The sequence below is a fragment of the Pinus tabuliformis genome, chromosome Q (assembly GCF_031772625.1).
Source record: "Pinus tabuliformis cultivar Carrire ecotype Pingquan chromosome Q, CPIR1, whole genome shotgun sequence".
Lineage (NCBI taxonomy): Eukaryota > Viridiplantae > Streptophyta > Pinopsida > Pinales > Pinaceae > Pinus > Pinus tabuliformis.
The window spans coordinates 327,607,080-327,625,951 of NC_142296.1; the positions used below are offsets into that span (position 1 = coordinate 327,607,080).

An 18,872-nucleotide genomic window follows, 5' to 3' on the forward strand; every position below is an offset into this window, starting at 1 on the left:
TCCCAATGAAAATTTTTATTCACATGAAAAGTATCAGTCCCGATCAAGGAGTTTGGTAAAATGTGGGAAAAAAAGGGAAAAAGGGGAAACTAAGGGATTATCACGACACTTAACCCCAACAATTTTATGTAATTTTTATCTTTTTTAATATTTTTTTCTCTTTTTGTGAGTGAATGCGGCATATACAAAATGTAATTTTGTTCCTTGGTTTCCAAGTTGAATAAAATCACATTTTTTGTTCGGAAAAGAAAAAAGGAAAAATAAGAAAAAAACAAAAATAAATAAATATAAGTGTGAATTTCCATTTATAATTTTATTATTATTTAAATAATTTTAGATAAAAATAATATTGATATTGAGTAAAATAATAATTTATCTATATACAATATACTTCTAATCTAATTAATAAATTAAATGGTCAATTTTTAGCATTTTTTCTATTAATTTTGTTCAAAATTTATTATTGATTTTTAAAAATCATAAGTTTAAATTGTTTTATTTGTAAAGATCAAATATTCGTGATTTTTGAATATACTAAATCCATTTATACATTCAAAAATATATTTTAAATAACAAAAATTGACAATTCCAATTATCAGTCAATATTAACTTCTCAATTATATTCCTTGAAAAGAGACGATTCAAAATCTTTGGAACCACCGGACGAACTTTGATAAATTTTAAAATGAAAATTTAACACCTTTTGTGCACAAGGAGTTGTTTTTTAGTTCGGATTTTTTCTGGAAGGTTTTATGGTGTATTTTTATGGTTTAATTTCTTTAAAATTTGAATTGAATTTATTGAAATTACAATTTCGATGGGTAATTCTTGCATAATCGAAGTGTTTTAGGAGTTTTTCCAGGGCGCTGAATCCATATATGTAGTGAAAAAACTAGTTTAAATAACATGAATCAAAATTTCACCTCAATTTTTTCCACAGATTCTGACTCCGGAAAATCCAAAAAATCACACTAAAAACAATTCCCAATATTAATAATTTTCAGTCAAAACCTTCCTATTCAACATATCATTTCAGTTTTCACCAATCCAATGCCATACACGACCTTCATATATCTGTCATTTGACACAACGGTCACATATTTGTCCTTTCACCACCTTTGTTTTTTTTTTGGTTCTTTGGCTATGACCGTCACTGTTCAACATAGTGGACAACATTTATTATTCTACCTTTTGAATCACCATGAATGGTCCCATTCCTGATAATCAGTGAAAAGTTTTTCTCCTCTTTTTTCTAATTTTTTTTTGCAAAAAATAGTTTAAATTTTTAAATGATTAACTTTATTTGAACAGGAATATTTTACAAATTTGATGAATATAAATTAAATTTAACAAATAATCTAAAATCTATAATCCATATAAAATAATTAAATTTATATAAATTAAATATTTAAAAATATTTTCCAACTTTAAATTTCTTTATATAAATAAATTTTAATATATATATAAAATAAAAATTATGTTAATATTAAATATATATATACATATATATATGTATATATATATATAAACTTCATCTATCCATAATAAATCATATAAAATCAGATCACATAGCAATCAATTGAACCATGTTGACCCCCAAAAGAATGGACTAAAATGGGTTCCATGTAGCTGTCAATTGAACCATGTTGACCAGCTTTGGTATTGTAAAGTCCAAAAGTCATGACAAAACTGCACATGTCTTAGGAATTTGAAACGTATTCCACCGTGCACAGTGCCATCCAACTCAGAAACATTTATACTTGGAATAATATATATTTTATAAATATATATATATATATAATTTGGGATATTTCGAGGAACTAGCCGCCGGCCTAATAAGTAGTTTCAAGTAAATTTCTAGATATATGATTTATCATCCTCTCCATAAATTAAGTTATAATAGCAGATTTGAATCTTGGATTTTCAATGCTCATATTACTTGAATCGCCAATTAAATTGCTGGGAGACCCACTTTAAACAATATTATTATTGAAAAAGAAAATAAATTTTCACAAATTTTACACTTTAAACAATATTATTATTGGAAAAGAAAATAAATTTTCACAAATCACCAATTAAACCGCAGTGAGATCCACTTTAAACAATATTATTATGAGATCCACTTTAAACAATATTATTATTGGAAAAGCAAATTGCAGTGACAGATTGTTTTTTTGCCTTGAAAATCATGAAAATTCTGGCAATATTTTGATTAAACACGGCAAGGATTTTTGTAAATCCAGGTTACAGGTGTCAAACTTTAAGATTTTGAGTGCTGATTTTTGATGGTGCTGAATCCATTTCCACCATCAAAAACATGATTCAAATACTGCTATTGCAAAATTTTTAATTTTTTTTACTGAATTCCAACCACTTTGAATAATCTAAAATTCCTCCTCCGAGATAAACTACCCGGAATAAATTTTCCCAATGTACTTTAACGACTTCCACATGCTTGGATTCCTTTTCAATTACGTACACTGTTTGATTATTGACTGATTCTGCATTCTTCCCTCAGCAATACCAATCTTGCTAGTTTGGTTGATGTCATTGTTTCTCTCTCTATATATAACACACCATTTAGGCCTTCCTACCTGAAAAAAGTCACCAACCATGGCTTCTCTGAGCTTTATGCTTGCAGTTAGCAGTCTTGCCTGTCTCCTTTTCCTCGCAGGCAACAACGCTTTTGTGTCTGCTTCTTCTTCAGAAGTAGAAATTGGTAAGGATTTCCAATTGCATGGAAAGTCCAATATTCTTGATGGTCATGCCCTCAATTACAATGGTGTTATGGAGAATGTCTCCACCATTGATGATGATACTCCACATGGAGAAATAGCTGCAGAGATGATGGGCGGAATCCACCTCAATTTCAATCATTCAATGCTTAGTAAAAGAGGTCCAAAAAAATGCAATTTCTTCAGAGGGACTTGGGTTCACGATGACTCATATCCTCTTTATCCTGCTGGACAATGCCCTTACCTTGTTGAAGGAAGAGTAAATTGCAGGCAGAATGGAAGGCCAGATTCTGATTACGAGAAATGGAGATGGAAGCCACACGGGTGTTCCATTCCCAGGTACTCACTGCCCTTGTTTCATTGTTTTCTTTATTTTACATTGAGTCTATGCTTTATATTAATCTGCAACATTTATAACCTATATGGATCTGAATTTTCCTGTAATGTAAATTTGGTGGTGATTGATCAGATTCAATGCCAAAGATATGCTGTGGCGATTGAGGGGAAAGAGATTAATGTTTGTTGGAGACTCAATATCTCGAAGCCAATGGGAATCCATGGTCTGCATTCTTCAAACGGTGATTCCCAGTGATAGGAGAACTATGGTTTATGGAAATTCTCTTATGATATTCAAGGCCCTGGTAAGCTGCTAGATTTAGTTTTATTTATTGTGTGTGAGCGCTTGCTCCCATTATATTATGGTGGGTATATAAGTGAAATATCGTTAAATTATAAGTATGTTACATGTTTTTTGGATTAGTCACATAATTAAGATTTGGTCGAACCAATTAATGTGGTTTACCTCAGGACAAGGTTTACATTAGTTGGTTTGAAACCTCTACCAAATCTTGATTATATAGTTAATCCGAAAAACATCTATCTACATTATGGATCACAAAAATTTTAAATCTAACATATACCTACATTATTGGTTATAGACCTACATTATTAGTTATCTAACCTATAAGTACTTTATTGGTTTTGGCAGGATTATAAGGCATCTGTGGAGTTTTTCTGGGCTCCATTTCTGGTTCAGCATAGCATGACTCGCACGAACAAGAGAATTCTTCGTCTGGACTCTGTCGGGAAGAATGGGATTTACTGGAAAGGAGTTGATATCTTGGTTTTCGAAACATCACATTGGTGGAGTCATGGCAGAGGAGTAACGTAAGAACAATAAAACATTTCAATTTTGAATTTATAGTTTTGCATTTCCAAGAGTATAAATTAATGATCTCAAGAGCTAAGCCTCATGCTAGTCTTCATCTTCAAGGCATAATAGCAAAGGAAAACTAATTTTTTTTTGATAGGGAATGATTTGGAGAATTCTCCAAGTTGTTCCCAGATCAGTTGTAACATATGAAAATGGTAATTTTTATTTACATTGGAGATTTTGGAATATTTTACAAATTTGAAGAATAGAAGAGAAGTAAACTGTTTGATGAAGTTCAAGGTGTATGATGTTATGACAGGTGGGATTCCATCTTGGATGGCAATCGACTTTATAGAGACATGGACCCAATGCGTGCGTACAGGAAGGCCTTGACTACGTGGGCAAATTGGATATCTGCAAACATTGATCCAGAAAAGACACTTGTTTTCTATAGGACCACATCCCCTAATCATGAAAGGTAGTGATGGTTATTGGGGTACAGTATAGCATTTCCTTCTACAGGGTGTTATCTTTTTTATTAGGTTGTTTCACAGGGATGTTATGACACCATGATTTATTACATTAAGATTAGGTTTTATTAGGTTGTTTCACAGGGATGTTATGACACCATGATTTATTACATTAAGATTAGATGGTTCTTGATTTATTACATTAAGATTAGATGGTTTTAGTTTTTTAGATTGAACTATGAGTTTATGATATATAAGATTTGTTAATTGTTATTTATATGTGAAGAAGTTACTAATTCCTATTAATATATATATATAACTATAATTATTTAATCTAGCTCTTGTCAATTGTTTGATCTAGCTTCTGTTCCGATTATTTCCAAAATATGCAATACTTTCTAGCATTTGTTTATCTTTACTACTTTTTCAGTTATAGTGAAAGATTTATAAAATTTGTGGCTTTAATATTGCAGTTCCAGTCTGTGGAATGATCCAAATGGGCAACGGTGCTACAACCAGAGCGAGCCAGTGCAAATTCCAGGATACAAACCTCCTGTGCTTTCTGAGGTGCCAATAGCGAAGCAAGTTGTCAAGAGGACAAGCTTTCCTGTTACATTGTTGGACATCACAGCAATGTCAGAGTATCGCAAGGATGGTCATCCTTCAATTTACAGCAGTGATTTCAATACCCAGCAGAGGAGGTTTCCCCTGCAGTTTGGAGATTGTGGTCATTGGTGTTTACCTGGTGTCCCAGATATATGGAACGAATTGCTATATGCCTCCTTGATTTCCAAGGGTTTCGGGGCGTCATAATCCTGATAAATTATATGCATTGAATCCATTTTTTTTGCAGAATAATATGCAGTATTACTCTATGGTAGATTGCTGCAAAGAGATGGTACTCCATTATTTTTTATTTTCCTAATAAATTGGGCCATCTAGTTCTACGATTATGATTGGTCAGTGATGAATTTATCACATGGTAAGCTCAATGGTTCCATATCTGACTTTTCTGGGATAAGAAATCTGCAGTTCCTGTGAATAGAAGATCCAAATTTGGTCAAAGGGCGCCAAATTTTCTCTGCGCTGGGATCATTGACTGTGCTATGTATGTTCAATATTTTCAATATTTAGCAAATAAATAAAATGTTACCTAGTTATAATGACCAGTTATGGTCTTGATGACTAAGAGAAGTTGTCTTCCATGGTAATTTCGATGAGCAGCTTCTTTCTATATAGTTTTTAGCTTGCAGCAGCTTGAGACTCACTGAGTGTTTGCAGTATTTCCTTTGTTACAGCATCAGTATTACAGTGTTCAAATATCAGATTTGAAAACATAGTAATCCTTTTCTTTTAATTGGCAGTGTTTTGGGAAAACTTTTGATAATGTTGTATATGAATCTATGTCAATCCAAATATTAATGCAACTAATTATTTTAATATATTATCATTTTGTTCTCTCTCCAGATTCATAAGAGTCAATCTGGAAATTTTTCTCATAGTCATTGTTGTCAATATTTCTTCAGCACTAAGAATCAATCGTTTCTCCCAGACTAAACAGTCAACCACTTTGAGGAGTCAGTCAGATGTTTCTAAAAAATGGTACGTTCAATGACCAAATTTCAGCCAAATTCCTCAATACTAAATATATAATTTCAATTATCGAACTTTCAAAATTATTTGACCGTCCATTATCAGCTAATTTCATTCCATTTTCTTACAAATTTTCAATTCTCATCATCAAATGCAATGACTTAGGTTTGGGTTATAGCGTTTACCAATGGAATTGTTTAGTTTCAGCGAATTTTAAATGTTTTATGTTTTTGAAATTTTTAATGTATTTTTTTATAATAAATTTTAGTTATAATTTAAAAAACAAATGGTTTCGAAAATAAAATTGAATTATTAAATTTATATAAATTATTATTTTAAATTTATTCAAAATTTTGAAAAATAATAAAATAAAAATTGTATTTTGATTATGATGATGATGATGGTGGTGGTGGTTAACGTCCGCTGAGACCAAACATTGGTCTATGGGACCTAAAGAAACAAATTATTTATTTTGATTTAAGATTTTATTCCTATGCTCAAAAAGCTTGGAGAGAAGCTCACTATAATTTTGACATTATAAAAAGCTAGGAAGGCCAGTATTGTAACAAAGATTGTGAAACTGAGGTCTAATGTGGTTGTATGCGGGGTACTCTAAGAGGAAGTGATTTTCATCCTCGATGTTCCTATTTTCACATATATAGCAGATCCTTTCCATCCATATTTTTAATTTTGGGTAATTAAATACATTTATTATCTCTTTTTTAAAAAATAATTAAAATAAAATAAAAATGACTAATAATAAAAAATTTATGTTTTTTCTAAATTTTATTAATAATTTCAATTATTTAAACAAACAAATATTTTATAAATAAAAATTTATTCTATATAATTTTAATAAATTAATATAATTATTAAATTAATATAATTATTAAATTAGAATTTTAATAAATTAAAATAATTATTAAAATTTTAATTTATTAATATTAGATATATTTTTGTTCACTAGTTCATGAGTTATGAGGTTGTACAACTAATTTGTGGTTTAATTTGTGGTTTAATAATGATTTAGGATAATCTAAGTGGTCATTCACTTAGGGGTTACATTGGAGATTATGGCACAATTTTTCCTCATGAAGCTTTGAATAAGTTCCCTCCATAGATTAGGGTTATAATAGATTTCTGAAATAAGTATTTTAATTTAAATAAATTATATATGAATTTAAATTATATTATTATTATTATTATTATTATTAATAAGTATAATTTTGAAGATTTTTTATATTTTTATTTTAAATTTTAAAATATATTTTATGATGAATTTTGTCAAAAAATCAGAAAGGAATTTGTTGGAATTGTAAGTTTGAATTAGGTACTTTGTATAATTTAAGTGTCTCAATAATATATAGGATGTTGAATCCATTTATGCAATTACAAAAATAACTTAAATAATGAAAAGTTATAATTTCGATAAAAATTTATTAAAAATGAAACTTTTCTTAGCAAAACTCCTCAGAAATATAATGTTCTAATTGATATTGAAAGACTCCCAATTAATCTTTAAATATATTACTACTAATTATATTCCATAAACCAATAAACCATGCCATGTGATCAAGAAAAATTAGAACCCTGCGGTCCTCTTCTATTCAAAAATATTTCATATTCTTCTCGAACCCTGCGGACCTCTTTCTCATGTTCAAAAATATTTCATATTCTTCTTCGAATAATCGAAATGCATATGCCACTGCTAATAAAGAGACTTTATTAACATTGAGATAAATAGTTATTAATAAACAGAGAACTTTTTGCAGCATCTCGTAAATTTCACTTACAAATTTTTTTATTTCAAACATTTTAGATACTAATTGGTTTGTCCCACATGTCAACTTCCCTTACAAAATTAAGGGAATTAACTTGCGTGTTGAATCAGATATGAAGTAATGTTGGGGATCATATTACCTCGTCTTATAAACTTTGAATTGTATGGAGCATAATGTTCTAGAATTTTTGGGAGTATACTGGAAAGTGCTCACGTTTTCGAATTTTAATTAAGTGGTGAATTGTAGTGAGAAAGAATAAACTTCTTGTTAAATAGAAGTTATTATCTGTGTTTTATGTCAGCTAGTCACTAATTTGTATAATTGTATATGATATATCTTATAGATCAACAATTTACATAATTATATTTAATGTATTTGGTGTAAAACCAAAACCAAACAAAACCAATCACAATCTATATAAAGGAAAAAAAATAATTATTTTTAAATTTTTATTCATATATATATTTTAAAATTTTATTAAAATATACCATTTTTATAAAAAAATAATAATTAAAGTTCATAATTTTATAAAAAATAATAATTACACTTCATATATATAATTACAATTTATTAAAATTAAAAACTAATACCAATTATTTATTTAACTGTTTTATTAGACAATTTGCAATTTAACTTTTAGATAAATGATTTGAAAATGGTCTTCATTGATTACCATTTCCATGTTAGCAAAGGAAAAATTATCAATGCCGTTAATGATAGCTTAGAGAGCAATTATCTCATGTTTCCCATTTTAATTATTTACTCTTTGCTTTTCTAATTTAGATGGAGGAATCAAATCGGACATTCTTATGAAATTTATTATATATTTTTTTAAATTTTTAACTTTATTGGTTTATTTATATTATTTAAAAAATGCACATTACAAATGTTGTTATTCACTTATATTCTAGAGGTTTCAGTTTTGCAACTTGAGCGCTCTCATAATACATGTCATAAACCCATGTAAGTAATATATATAGGAGTTGTCTATAATGCGACTTTTTGAGATTCCAGTGACGGAATCCGGCGGAAGAAATTGAGATGAAATCATGATTTGTTGCAGTTAAAATGGTTTTTTAACTGCATATTCGGATTCAGCACCCTGAAAAACCCCTGGGACGGTTTCATTGTGCAGAAATTAGCTATCAAACTTGGATTCCAATAAATTACTGCCGGATTTTCACCGGAAAAAATCGCCGGAAAGGCTTTCAAAAAGTCGCGTTAAAGACTACTGCATATATATATGATAAAAAAAAATTATTTATTGGAAATTTAAACAACACACGATTATGTTTTAATGCTAATGAAAATATCAACAAGGTTTTGTACCATAGATTTAATTCCGGCCTCGCCCATTTATATTTGCTGGTTAAATAAATATACGGATTAAGATCTAATACAACTTTTCCGCCATGGTAACCTCTGGTTTAAGGGACAGACCCTGCGAAGTTACTATTCTGATGACTGTTTGTACTGTAGTTAATTTTCCGGGCGATGTGTCTACCCAGGTCCAGCGGTGTGTTGGAACTAGACTCTTTCGTTGGACTCCGACTGGCCCTCCTAGCCTTAAAACCCGTTCTCCATATACGATTGCTAATATTGCTCTCCATCGGACGGAGGAGGTTATTCACTTTTCCTGATGCCCCTGCTGTAGTCTATCTCCTTGGCATTCTCTGCTACGGGTTATTGTTTCTCCTACGCGGTGAGTCTAGTTTTTACAGCTCCGTCTTTCTCTGCTCATGGCTGTTGTGTGTTGTAGCTCACTGGTTTACCTCTCAAGTTAGCGCTGTTATTAATCATTGGGTTTGCCCTCTACAGGCCGTGGATTCTCCTCAAGGCGTACAACTACACAGAGGCAACCCCAAACCCGATTTGCATCTCAGGTAAGGGTTTCTCCCTAACTCAAGTCCACAAGTTTTTTAGTTACAATTTTGCAATTCTTTCTTGTACGCTGATAATGAATTACATTTTTGCTTTTATCCTCTTGAAATCCATTTTTTAATTTTTGCTTTGTTTTTGCGAGGTAGAGGGCATGGGTTGTGAAGAGGGCAGAGACTGGGGTTTGAGTTCCAGAGTAGCTGGAAGGAAATTGCTAGTTCTATCCACTGGGTACTCTGCTATAGTCAGGACGTTTTCCTATCTGGTAGTTCCTGTAGGGTTTTCTGGACAACCTTAGCTTAATATGGAAAATATTTTCTCTGAGGCGTTGTAATTGTAAATTTTTCCAGGTTATCCAAGCATCTGTATTCAATACAATTTGGTTTTACTCTAACCCTTGCGGCTGGCTTGTATTAAGCTGGCTACGGAGTAGACGGTAAATTATTGCTGTGTGAGTGCATACTCGTTTGTTTGCTAGACTATTACTGGACAGTGGAGACATGTTTTGGTCTTATTACTTATATATGAATTTTATTTATGGTTTTAGACAATTCAAGCTGCTTGAGGGCTTTATTCACTAGAAGGTATACTGAACTCGATTGTTTCTGGTATTTAGAATATCTATCATTTAACTCTTCTTGGTTGGAACTGTATCTAAAATTTGTATGGTTGTCAGAATCCGCTAGGGTTATTCAACCACATCTTTGTATTATGGGTTCGACATATGTATGTATGTATGTTTGTTTGTTTTTTTTTCCCAGAATCTTGTTTCTTTTTCTCTTACGATGCTATATATTACATTCCCCATTGCAATCATAATATTTACATTTCTTGATATTTGTAGTTTTAGCATTGGTTTTGAAACCATACTTAACTGTCATAAGATTCTCTCGTTGATCTGGGTTTTGTATTGAACAAATTCTATTCTCTGTTATAAAGTTCTCTCGACAGTCTGGGTTTAATATTTGGAATAAAACCCTGTTTTTATCTAATATTATAATGTCATTATAGTACATATTTGAAGGAACCTATCTGTTCCTGGAGAAGGAGTTGCGAGGTTTATTGTAACTTTACCTTTGTAATTATACCATCATCTAACGATGATTTTTGTGACTATGACATCTTTTAATTATGTTGCTTACAAATTCTTCTTATAACAAACAGAGAGTGAATTATTTTGCTAACAATTCTATGCTTTCCTTTTCTGAGCAATCATTATATCTATTCAATCCGTGAGTTTACTTATCTGTATAATGCCGAATTCCAAGCAAGGATATGCTACCAGACCTTGGACTTTGTTGCTTTTTTCCTCCCAACCGTGAGACCGCCTTGACGAGCTGTCTCCCCCTGAGCTGTTCCTTGCACACAGGAATTGTCTTTGAGACTATGTCTCTCATAAAACTACTATCTGGTCCAAACAAGACTTATCTCTTGAAATATGCTTGACACTTCAACGCAGCTTTCTCTTTTCAATCATTTTTCCTTTTTTCCTTTCTTGATCTCAGATACCCCTATCCTCTCGATCTTTCTTTAATAAATATTCAATAAATTAGTTAGGGATAGGTAACTGTCAATCCTAACTACTTAACATGTGAAAAGACAATATTTAAATATAATTGTTATTTCATTCCTGCATAACTTAATTTAGCAAACAATTTTATAAAATAATAATAATAATCAATTTGTTGAGTTCTACAGTAAATTAAATAATTACATTTGCTGGGGATATCATATCTTCTCCCTCTAAGACAAAACATCATCCCGATGTTTCTCTTTTAAAAACAGCTTTGGAAAGGTCTCTTTCATAACCTGCTCGTATTCCCAAGTAGCCTCCTGTGGCCCATAGTGTTGCCTAAGAACTTTAACTTGGGTGATAGCTCGTTTCCACAACGTTACTTCTCTCTGATTGAGTATACCCAGGGGTTCGACCAAGAACTCGCCTTCCAGTTCGACCTATACACAAGAATACAAAATTAGTCAGTCCTCTTTATTATTTATCAACCTGTTGTAAAATGTCATATTCTTAAGTAATCTTTCTAAATTACCTAGATGTCCTTCCAATTGATTATATTTTTAGGATCATATATATATCTCTTAAGTACAGAAACGTGAAAAACATTATGCAATTGCAAACAAATATGGCTGGGTAGGGAAAGCTGCTAAGCCACTGGGCCAATTTGAGACAACATTTTAAAGGGACCACAAAATCAGGGTGCTAATTTAGCACATCCGGTTCATTGCAATGAACTCTTCTTGGCTCGTACCCATACATAAACGTGATCTCCCACTTGAAATTCTAGAAAATTCTCTTCCGATCAGCAAAATTCTTTTGTCGGTCCTGAGCGGCCTTTAGGTTGGAACGTACCTTTCTTAACCATATCCTCCATTTCTTTTAACATGTCTGGTCCTAGCATCAATTTGTCTTTTGGGCCACCCCAAATCAAGGGTGTCCTGCATTTACATCCGTATAATACTTCAAATGGGCTCATCAGTAAAGTTGTATGGTAACCATTATTGTAAGAAAAGTACACCAAATGCAGGTAGTCCTCCCATTTGGATGGCTGCCGAATTACGTAAGTCCGAAACATATCTTCTACCACTTGATTTACTCGCTCAGTCTGCCCATCCGTTTAAGGGTGGTAAGCAGTGCTGAAGTGAAAATGTGTGCCTAACCCTACAAATAAAGCTTTCCAGAAAGCTGGGGTAAATTTCACACCCCGGTAGGAAATTATCATTTTGGGTATTCCATGAAATTTAAAAATGTTTTGCATAAATATGTTAGCAATTTGTACAACCTTGTAGGTTGACTGTACTGGTATGAAATGAGCAGATTTTCTTAATTTGTCAACTACTACCATTATGGAGTCATTCTGTTTTTTTGACTTGGGTAGTCCGGTAATAAAATTGATGGAAATGGTTTCCCATTTCCATTCTAGAATAGGAAATGGGTAGAGTAATCCCGCCGGGTGATGGTGCTTTGCTTTCACTTGCTGGTATTCTAGACAGTGGGCTAAATACTCTGGCACCTCTTTCTTCATACCGGGATAATTTTTTTTATTTCTAAGTGCAGTAATTAACTTTTGGTACCCGAGATGGCCCGCATACAGAATCTTATGATATTCGTCTAAGATTAAATTTTTAAGACTTTTCTGATTAGGAACATATACTCTTCTTCTATAAATCAATAAATTTTTAGAATTTACCTCATATCCTAGTTGTTGCTCATGGTTATTCAAAATTTGAGCTTGCTGCCATAAATATTTATATTTTGAATCTTGCATTGCTACCTCTCTAATTTGCTCATAAAAAGTAGTTCGTGATTCACTAAAAGTGACTTCATATAAGAAATTTACCTTTCGACTTAAGGCATCTACGACTCAGTTCTCCTTTCCTTTCAAGTGCTTGATTTCAAAATCAAATTCACATAGGAAGTCCACCCAACGAGTTTCTATAGCATTCAAGGTGGGTTGTTTGAAATAATTAGTAAAACTATGATGATCAGTTATTAATAGAAATTTTTTACCCATTAAGTAATTTTTCCACATCTTCAAGGTATGAATGATTGTTGTCAACTCTAAATCATAGGCTGAATATTTCTGCTTGTGCTCCTTAAGCTTCCTAGACTCATAGGCAACCACCCTGCCTTCTTGCATTAATACACCACCTACACCTTCCTTGTTGGCATCTATACAAACCACATAATATTTGTTTGGATCAACAATGCTCAAAATGGGTGCGGTGGTAAGTAAATGTTTGAGCTGATCAAAACTTCTTTGACAGTCCATGGTCCACCTAAAGGTTTTCCCTTTCTTCTGCAAGGAAGTAATGGGGTATGCCACCCTAGAAAAACCTTTGACAAAGCACCTATAATATCCAGCTAGACCCATGAATGATCTTATATTAGCCACATCCTTTGGTACCAGCCATTCCATGATAGTTTTTATTTTCTTTGAGTCCATAGAAATCCCATCCTTGGTAATGCCATGTCCTAAGTACTAGATTTGTTATTTGAATAAGTCACATTTACCGTACTTAGCGTACAGTTGATGTTCTCTTAAAACTTGCAGAATGATTTAGAGCCGCTCCTTGTGTTCTTCTATGTTCCGAGAGTAAATTAGTATTTCATCGATAAAAATTAACACAAATTTATCCAAATACTGATGAAATATATTGTTCATGAGGCACATGAAGGTTGCGGGAGAATTAGTCAACCCAAAGGGCAGCAAAACAAATTCATAATGTCCATAACGAGTTCTAAAAGCAGTTTTTGCTATATCCTCTTCCTTTATCCTAATCTAATGGTAACCTGAAGGGAGGTCTATCTTTGAAAACACCGTTACTCCCTTCACCTAGTCAAATAAATCATGTATATGAGGTAAGGGTACTTATTTTTGATAGTCAGTTTATTGAACTGATGGTAATCCATGCACATAAACAAGGTTCCATCCTTATTTTTAACAAAGAGCACCGGAGCTCCCCAAGGTGATACACTTGGACAGATATAATTTTTATCAAGCAGCTCTTGTAGCTACATTTTTAATTCCATTAACTCTGGTATGATCATTCGGTAAGGGGCTCGGAGACCGGGGCGACTCCTAGAATCAACTCAATGGTGAAATCTATGTCTCTTTTTGGAGGGAGTCCTAGAATTTCTTCAGGAAAAACATCCGAAAAGTTTTGCACCACCGGTATATTTTCTAAAGAGACAAATTTATCCTTTGCATTGGTATATCCTACTTGTATTGCATAAATCTGGTAGCCTTTTTTGATACACTTTTCCAATTGGGAGGTTGTCACTAGCCTTAGTTTCATAGGTCTTAGTATGCCTTGAATTTCCTGCCTCTCTCCTTCCTCATCCATGTAGTTAATAGTTTTGGTTTTACAGTTAATGAGGGACCAATGTTTTTCCAACCAATCCATACCTATAAGGATATCGTAGGATCCCAGAGGTAACACATTCAGGTCTGCCATAATACACTGACCTGCTAACTTAAGGGGTTAGTTGCTGAACTTGGTCAATACCCTCCTTTTTGCTCCTGTGGCTAGTTGTAAAAAATAAGGATTTTTAAATTTAACAGCTTGTAAACAACATTCTTATACTATCTTGGGGCTAATATAGCTCAGAGTAGCCCCTAGATCAATTAAAATAGATATAGTTCGGTCAAAAACTTTACCTTCAAATTCTATCATGGTTGGTTGGTATTTCACCTGATGGTCCTCAAGAGTAGCATTAATCTTAGGTATACTCCTTGCCACTTCTCCCACAGTAGATGCTTCTTGAATCTGTGAAATCTCATCAGTTCCCTCGCAGTGTGGACAGTTTTTGACATAATTTAGCCCTCCACATCCCCATTAATGTACAAGAGGTCTAGCTATTAATTTCACATCAGTTCTACCTCACTGTTCATTTGTTTTAGTCTCCCCTAGAAGCTTAAATCTGGGCTGATTTCTGTTCATATTCCTGCTTGTTTGACCTTTATAGGGTCCTTTATTGACTATGGCCTTATTTCCCTTGTGGTTGGAGGTAAATTTTATTCCCTTTTGTCAACCCATCTCTTTCCCACATCTCCCTTTTGCTTGTTTTGTTGATAACATATTCGAGCCTTCCGTATAACTTCGTCCATGGTTTTCGGGTTATCAAACTCAAGGTGCTCTTTCATGAACAATGGAAAACTGCTGATAAACCGCTTCACTTTCACCTTTTCTTCTCGTATGTAAGGAACATACCAAAGCAAAGATGTGAATTTTTCTATGAACTCATCCATAGATAGTTGACCCAATTGAAGATCATGAAACTCCTTTGCTTTTTTGTCATAAAATATTTTAGTTAGATATTTTTCTTTAAAATACCTTTGAAAATTTTCCCAGGTTATGCTTTGCTCATTTACTCCATGTACCATTTTTACCTCTTCCCACCACAGGGTGGCTTTCCCTTGCAACTGAAAAATGGCCAAACGAGCCTTTAAATTATGATCGTATTCATACAACTAAAAATACTTGTTCATATTGATGAGCCAGGCTTCAGTTGCCTCTTCTTGTTCACCATCAAAGAGGGGAGGTTTTATTTTCCGAAATTCCCCTTGAAGTTCTATTTTCTGTCTTTTCTATGTCTTGTGTCCTGATACATTATCAGATTCTTCCTCATGATTCTCTTTGCCACCTTCCATTTCTATGTTCTCAGTCCAAAATTCTTGTTCGTGAGTCATATTTCCATGTTCAAGACTAGGGATTGGTGGTCGATGATTCTGCCTATTAGATGGACTCTTCATAATCTTCTCCTGCTCTTGCATTAGCCTCTCGTTATCTGCCTGTAACTGGACCATCTCATCCTTCAATTCTTGTACAGTTTCCATGATTACAATATTGGTATTGCGCGTCTCTTCCCCCAACTGTAGCTGTACTTCACAGTTGGTTTCCTAAAAGGAAGTTAGCCTTGTTCTTATAACAGTTTGGTGTTATGTAATTCCAATTCTCCTCATGCTGTATGATTTCCCTTCTTCCTCTGTGCACATCACAAATGTTGTTATTCACTTATATTCCAGGGGTCTCAGTTTTTCAACCTGAGCACTCTAATACCACATGTCACAAACCCATGTAAGCAATATACATATGATAAAAAAAATAAAAATTATTTAATGGAAATTGAAACAACACACGATTATGTTTTAATGATAATGACAATATCAACAAGGTTTTGTACCATAGATTTAATTCCTACCTCGCCCATTTATATTTGCTGGTTAAATAAATATACGAATTAAGGTCTAATACAACCTTTCTGCCATGGTAACCTTTGGTTTAAGGGATAGACCCAACGGAGTTAATATTTCGGTGATTGTTTGTTCTATAATTAATTTTCCAAGCGATGTGTCTGCCTAGGTCCGGTGGTGTGATTGATCTGGACTCTTTTGTTGGACTCCAGCTGGCCCTCTTGGCCTCGAAACCCGTTCTCCACCTACAGTTTCTAATATTGCTCTCCATTGGATGGAGGAGATCATTCGATTTTCCCGATGCCCCTGATGTTGGGCACAGGATCCCCCAAGGGCAGTTTTGGGGCTAAAAGTCCATATTTTGGTCAAATTTTGTAATCCAAGTGTAAAGACCCTGCATTTTGTGGATGTGGAGCGCGTAGGTGTTAAGGAATCATAGGTTTGTCCACTTTTATTTTGGAAATGTAATGTCAGCTGTAAAAGATCTACCCATGGTTCGCGGACTATGGGATTATATAAAAAGAGCTAAGCTCTAAGTAGTTAGAATCAATCAAGAAATAAATCAATCAAGACATGAAGATATGATGTATGAGAGATATATTTGAAGTAGAAGTCTAAGTTCGGGTCATAGCGTAGGTAGAGGCTCTACAGCTGAGTGGGCAGAGGCCTAGAAGTCCACAGATGAGTGCATGAACCCCATGCAACTGAGTGCGTAGGGCAGGTTGAGTCTATAATTGTTCGAAATTATCAATAAAGTGAAATATTCTACAATTTCTGCATCTTTCTTTCCTGTTTATGCATCTTGTTATGTTGGGTATGAATTTCACTTATAATGCTTATATGATGTGTGATAGTATGAAAATGTGTTGGTTAACTGAATGCAAGTAAGAACATTTGTTTATATGAAGTTAACTAAGATTGGTTAATGTGATAAGTAAGACACTTAGCCTAGTTTGGGAAATATCGCAGTTCGCTGCCATAGCAGCGTGAAAGTCCTTGAGCCGTAGGCTAGGGTTGCACGAAAGCTAATTGTTCCCTTTCACAAAGGTGCTGAAGGGTGGAATAGAGGGATAAGAAACCTGTGCGAAGGCAGGTATAGCTAGAATAAACCGACATCACAACCATCTCAAGGGTGCGGAAACTTGGTTCCAGCATCCCCCCATACTGCTTTAGGTGAAACTTCAGTTTGTGCTCCGCGAGTTGATGTCGAAAGGGCCAGTAGTGCAGGGATTTGTTTAGCTAACTAATGTTGAACCTGATTCAGGCATCCTAAAGCCAACAAATGGTTCTGTTGTCAGGGCTAGAATCTACATAAGAGATGTGTGATGTTGTATCACTGGAATCCAACTAAGAAAGAAATCGAAGGCTGGTTGCATAGAAGGACTCACGAGTTCGCGGCACAAGAAAATAGAAACCCATGACTGTCAAAATAATAGTGGCTGGACTGATACCTGTATATAGAGATCCACGAAATCTTTTTCACCTCCTTTCCTACTGGGCTATACGAGTGGATTACGAAGCTAGCAGATAGTCAAGGAAGGTGGAAACTTGACAGTCCTATTGTGTGGACCCCAGAGCTAATGCAAAAGTTGGAAGCATCAGAGGATAAGATCACTCATGTTGTCGATCATTGGCTCGATCATTTTTTGGGAGGATTTTTTACTGAGTTTGCGGTCGACACCTCAGTCAACTATAGTGAGGTGGAGCGACACTTTTTCAAAGGACCATGAGGTAAGTACGTAAAATATCTGAATACTTGGATTAAATTGATGTTGTGTGAAAAACAGGTTATGTAGCTACCTTCATGTTCGGGACTAAGCGAAGTGGAAAATTTTACAGAAACGAAGGAAATAAGGGTTCAGAGTATAGCCCCTTCATTTCATCTCCGTGAAGAGATGAAGAAGGAATAGCGAAGGTTTCTCCGCGAAGTGCTATTCAGTTAATAAGGCAAGGATTCTCGTGAATACCACCTCCAACCACACCACCTCTGACTTCATCGCCATCACCTCCAACTTCACCTGTACCACCTCCACCTCCACTGCAATTTAGTATGGCGAATACAGTGAAGTTGCCTTTGTTCAAAGGCTTGGGAAATGAGGACCCGGACCAATTCTGGTTTGTTGTGAGGGCTATATGGGAAGCTCAAGGTGTTATGGATGATCACATAAAGAAGGCGACACTGGTTAATGCTCTACAGGATCGCGTGCTAACCTAGTAAATTAAGTACTCCAACGATAACCTGAATGCTAGAGTAGCAGACATACAGGCAACACTAAATAGGGGATTTAGCAAGCCTAAATTTGAGGTGTAGTCAATTGTGGGATTTAAAGAGATCGCGATGCAACCAAGCGAGATGCCTTGGGAACTAGATAAGAGGTTGAAATGTACGATCCATGGAATCAACATGAACTTGACAGACGGACAACACCACGAGTGGTTTGTGGCTTCGCTACTACCACACTTAAGGAGTGCGCTATCACAGTAAAAGATAACAACTCAGGCAGAGGCCTTGGATATTGCCATGAGACTACATGAGATTCCAATGCAGGATC

General features: G+C 34.0%; 2 protein-coding genes across 2 annotated transcripts; both read left to right on the forward strand.

Moving 5' to 3' along the window:
* Positions 1 to 2,613: 2,613 nt before the first annotated feature.
* Positions 2,614 to 5,171, forward strand: LOC149219501 (protein trichome birefringence-like 36). The gene is made up of 5 exons (XM_089386839.1): positions 2,614 to 3,074; positions 3,205 to 3,376; positions 3,724 to 3,902; positions 4,208 to 4,366; positions 4,832 to 5,171. The coding sequence occupies exons 1-5, from the start codon at positions 2,614 to 2,616 to the stop codon at positions 5,169 to 5,171; spliced, it is 1,311 nt and encodes a 436-aa protein (XP_089242965.1).
* Positions 5,172 to 9,217: 4,046 nt separating this feature from the next.
* On the forward strand, positions 9,218 to 10,185 carry LOC149219502 (uncharacterized). The gene is made up of 3 exons (XM_089382603.1): positions 9,218 to 9,434; positions 9,551 to 9,615; positions 9,760 to 10,185. Exons 1-3 carry the CDS (start codon positions 9,227 to 9,229, stop codon positions 9,796 to 9,798), a joined length of 312 nt encoding a protein of 103 aa, XP_089238729.1. The 5' UTR covers positions 9,218 to 9,226; the 3' UTR covers positions 9,799 to 10,185.
* The last annotated feature ends 8,687 nt before the right edge of the window (positions 10,186 to 18,872 follow it).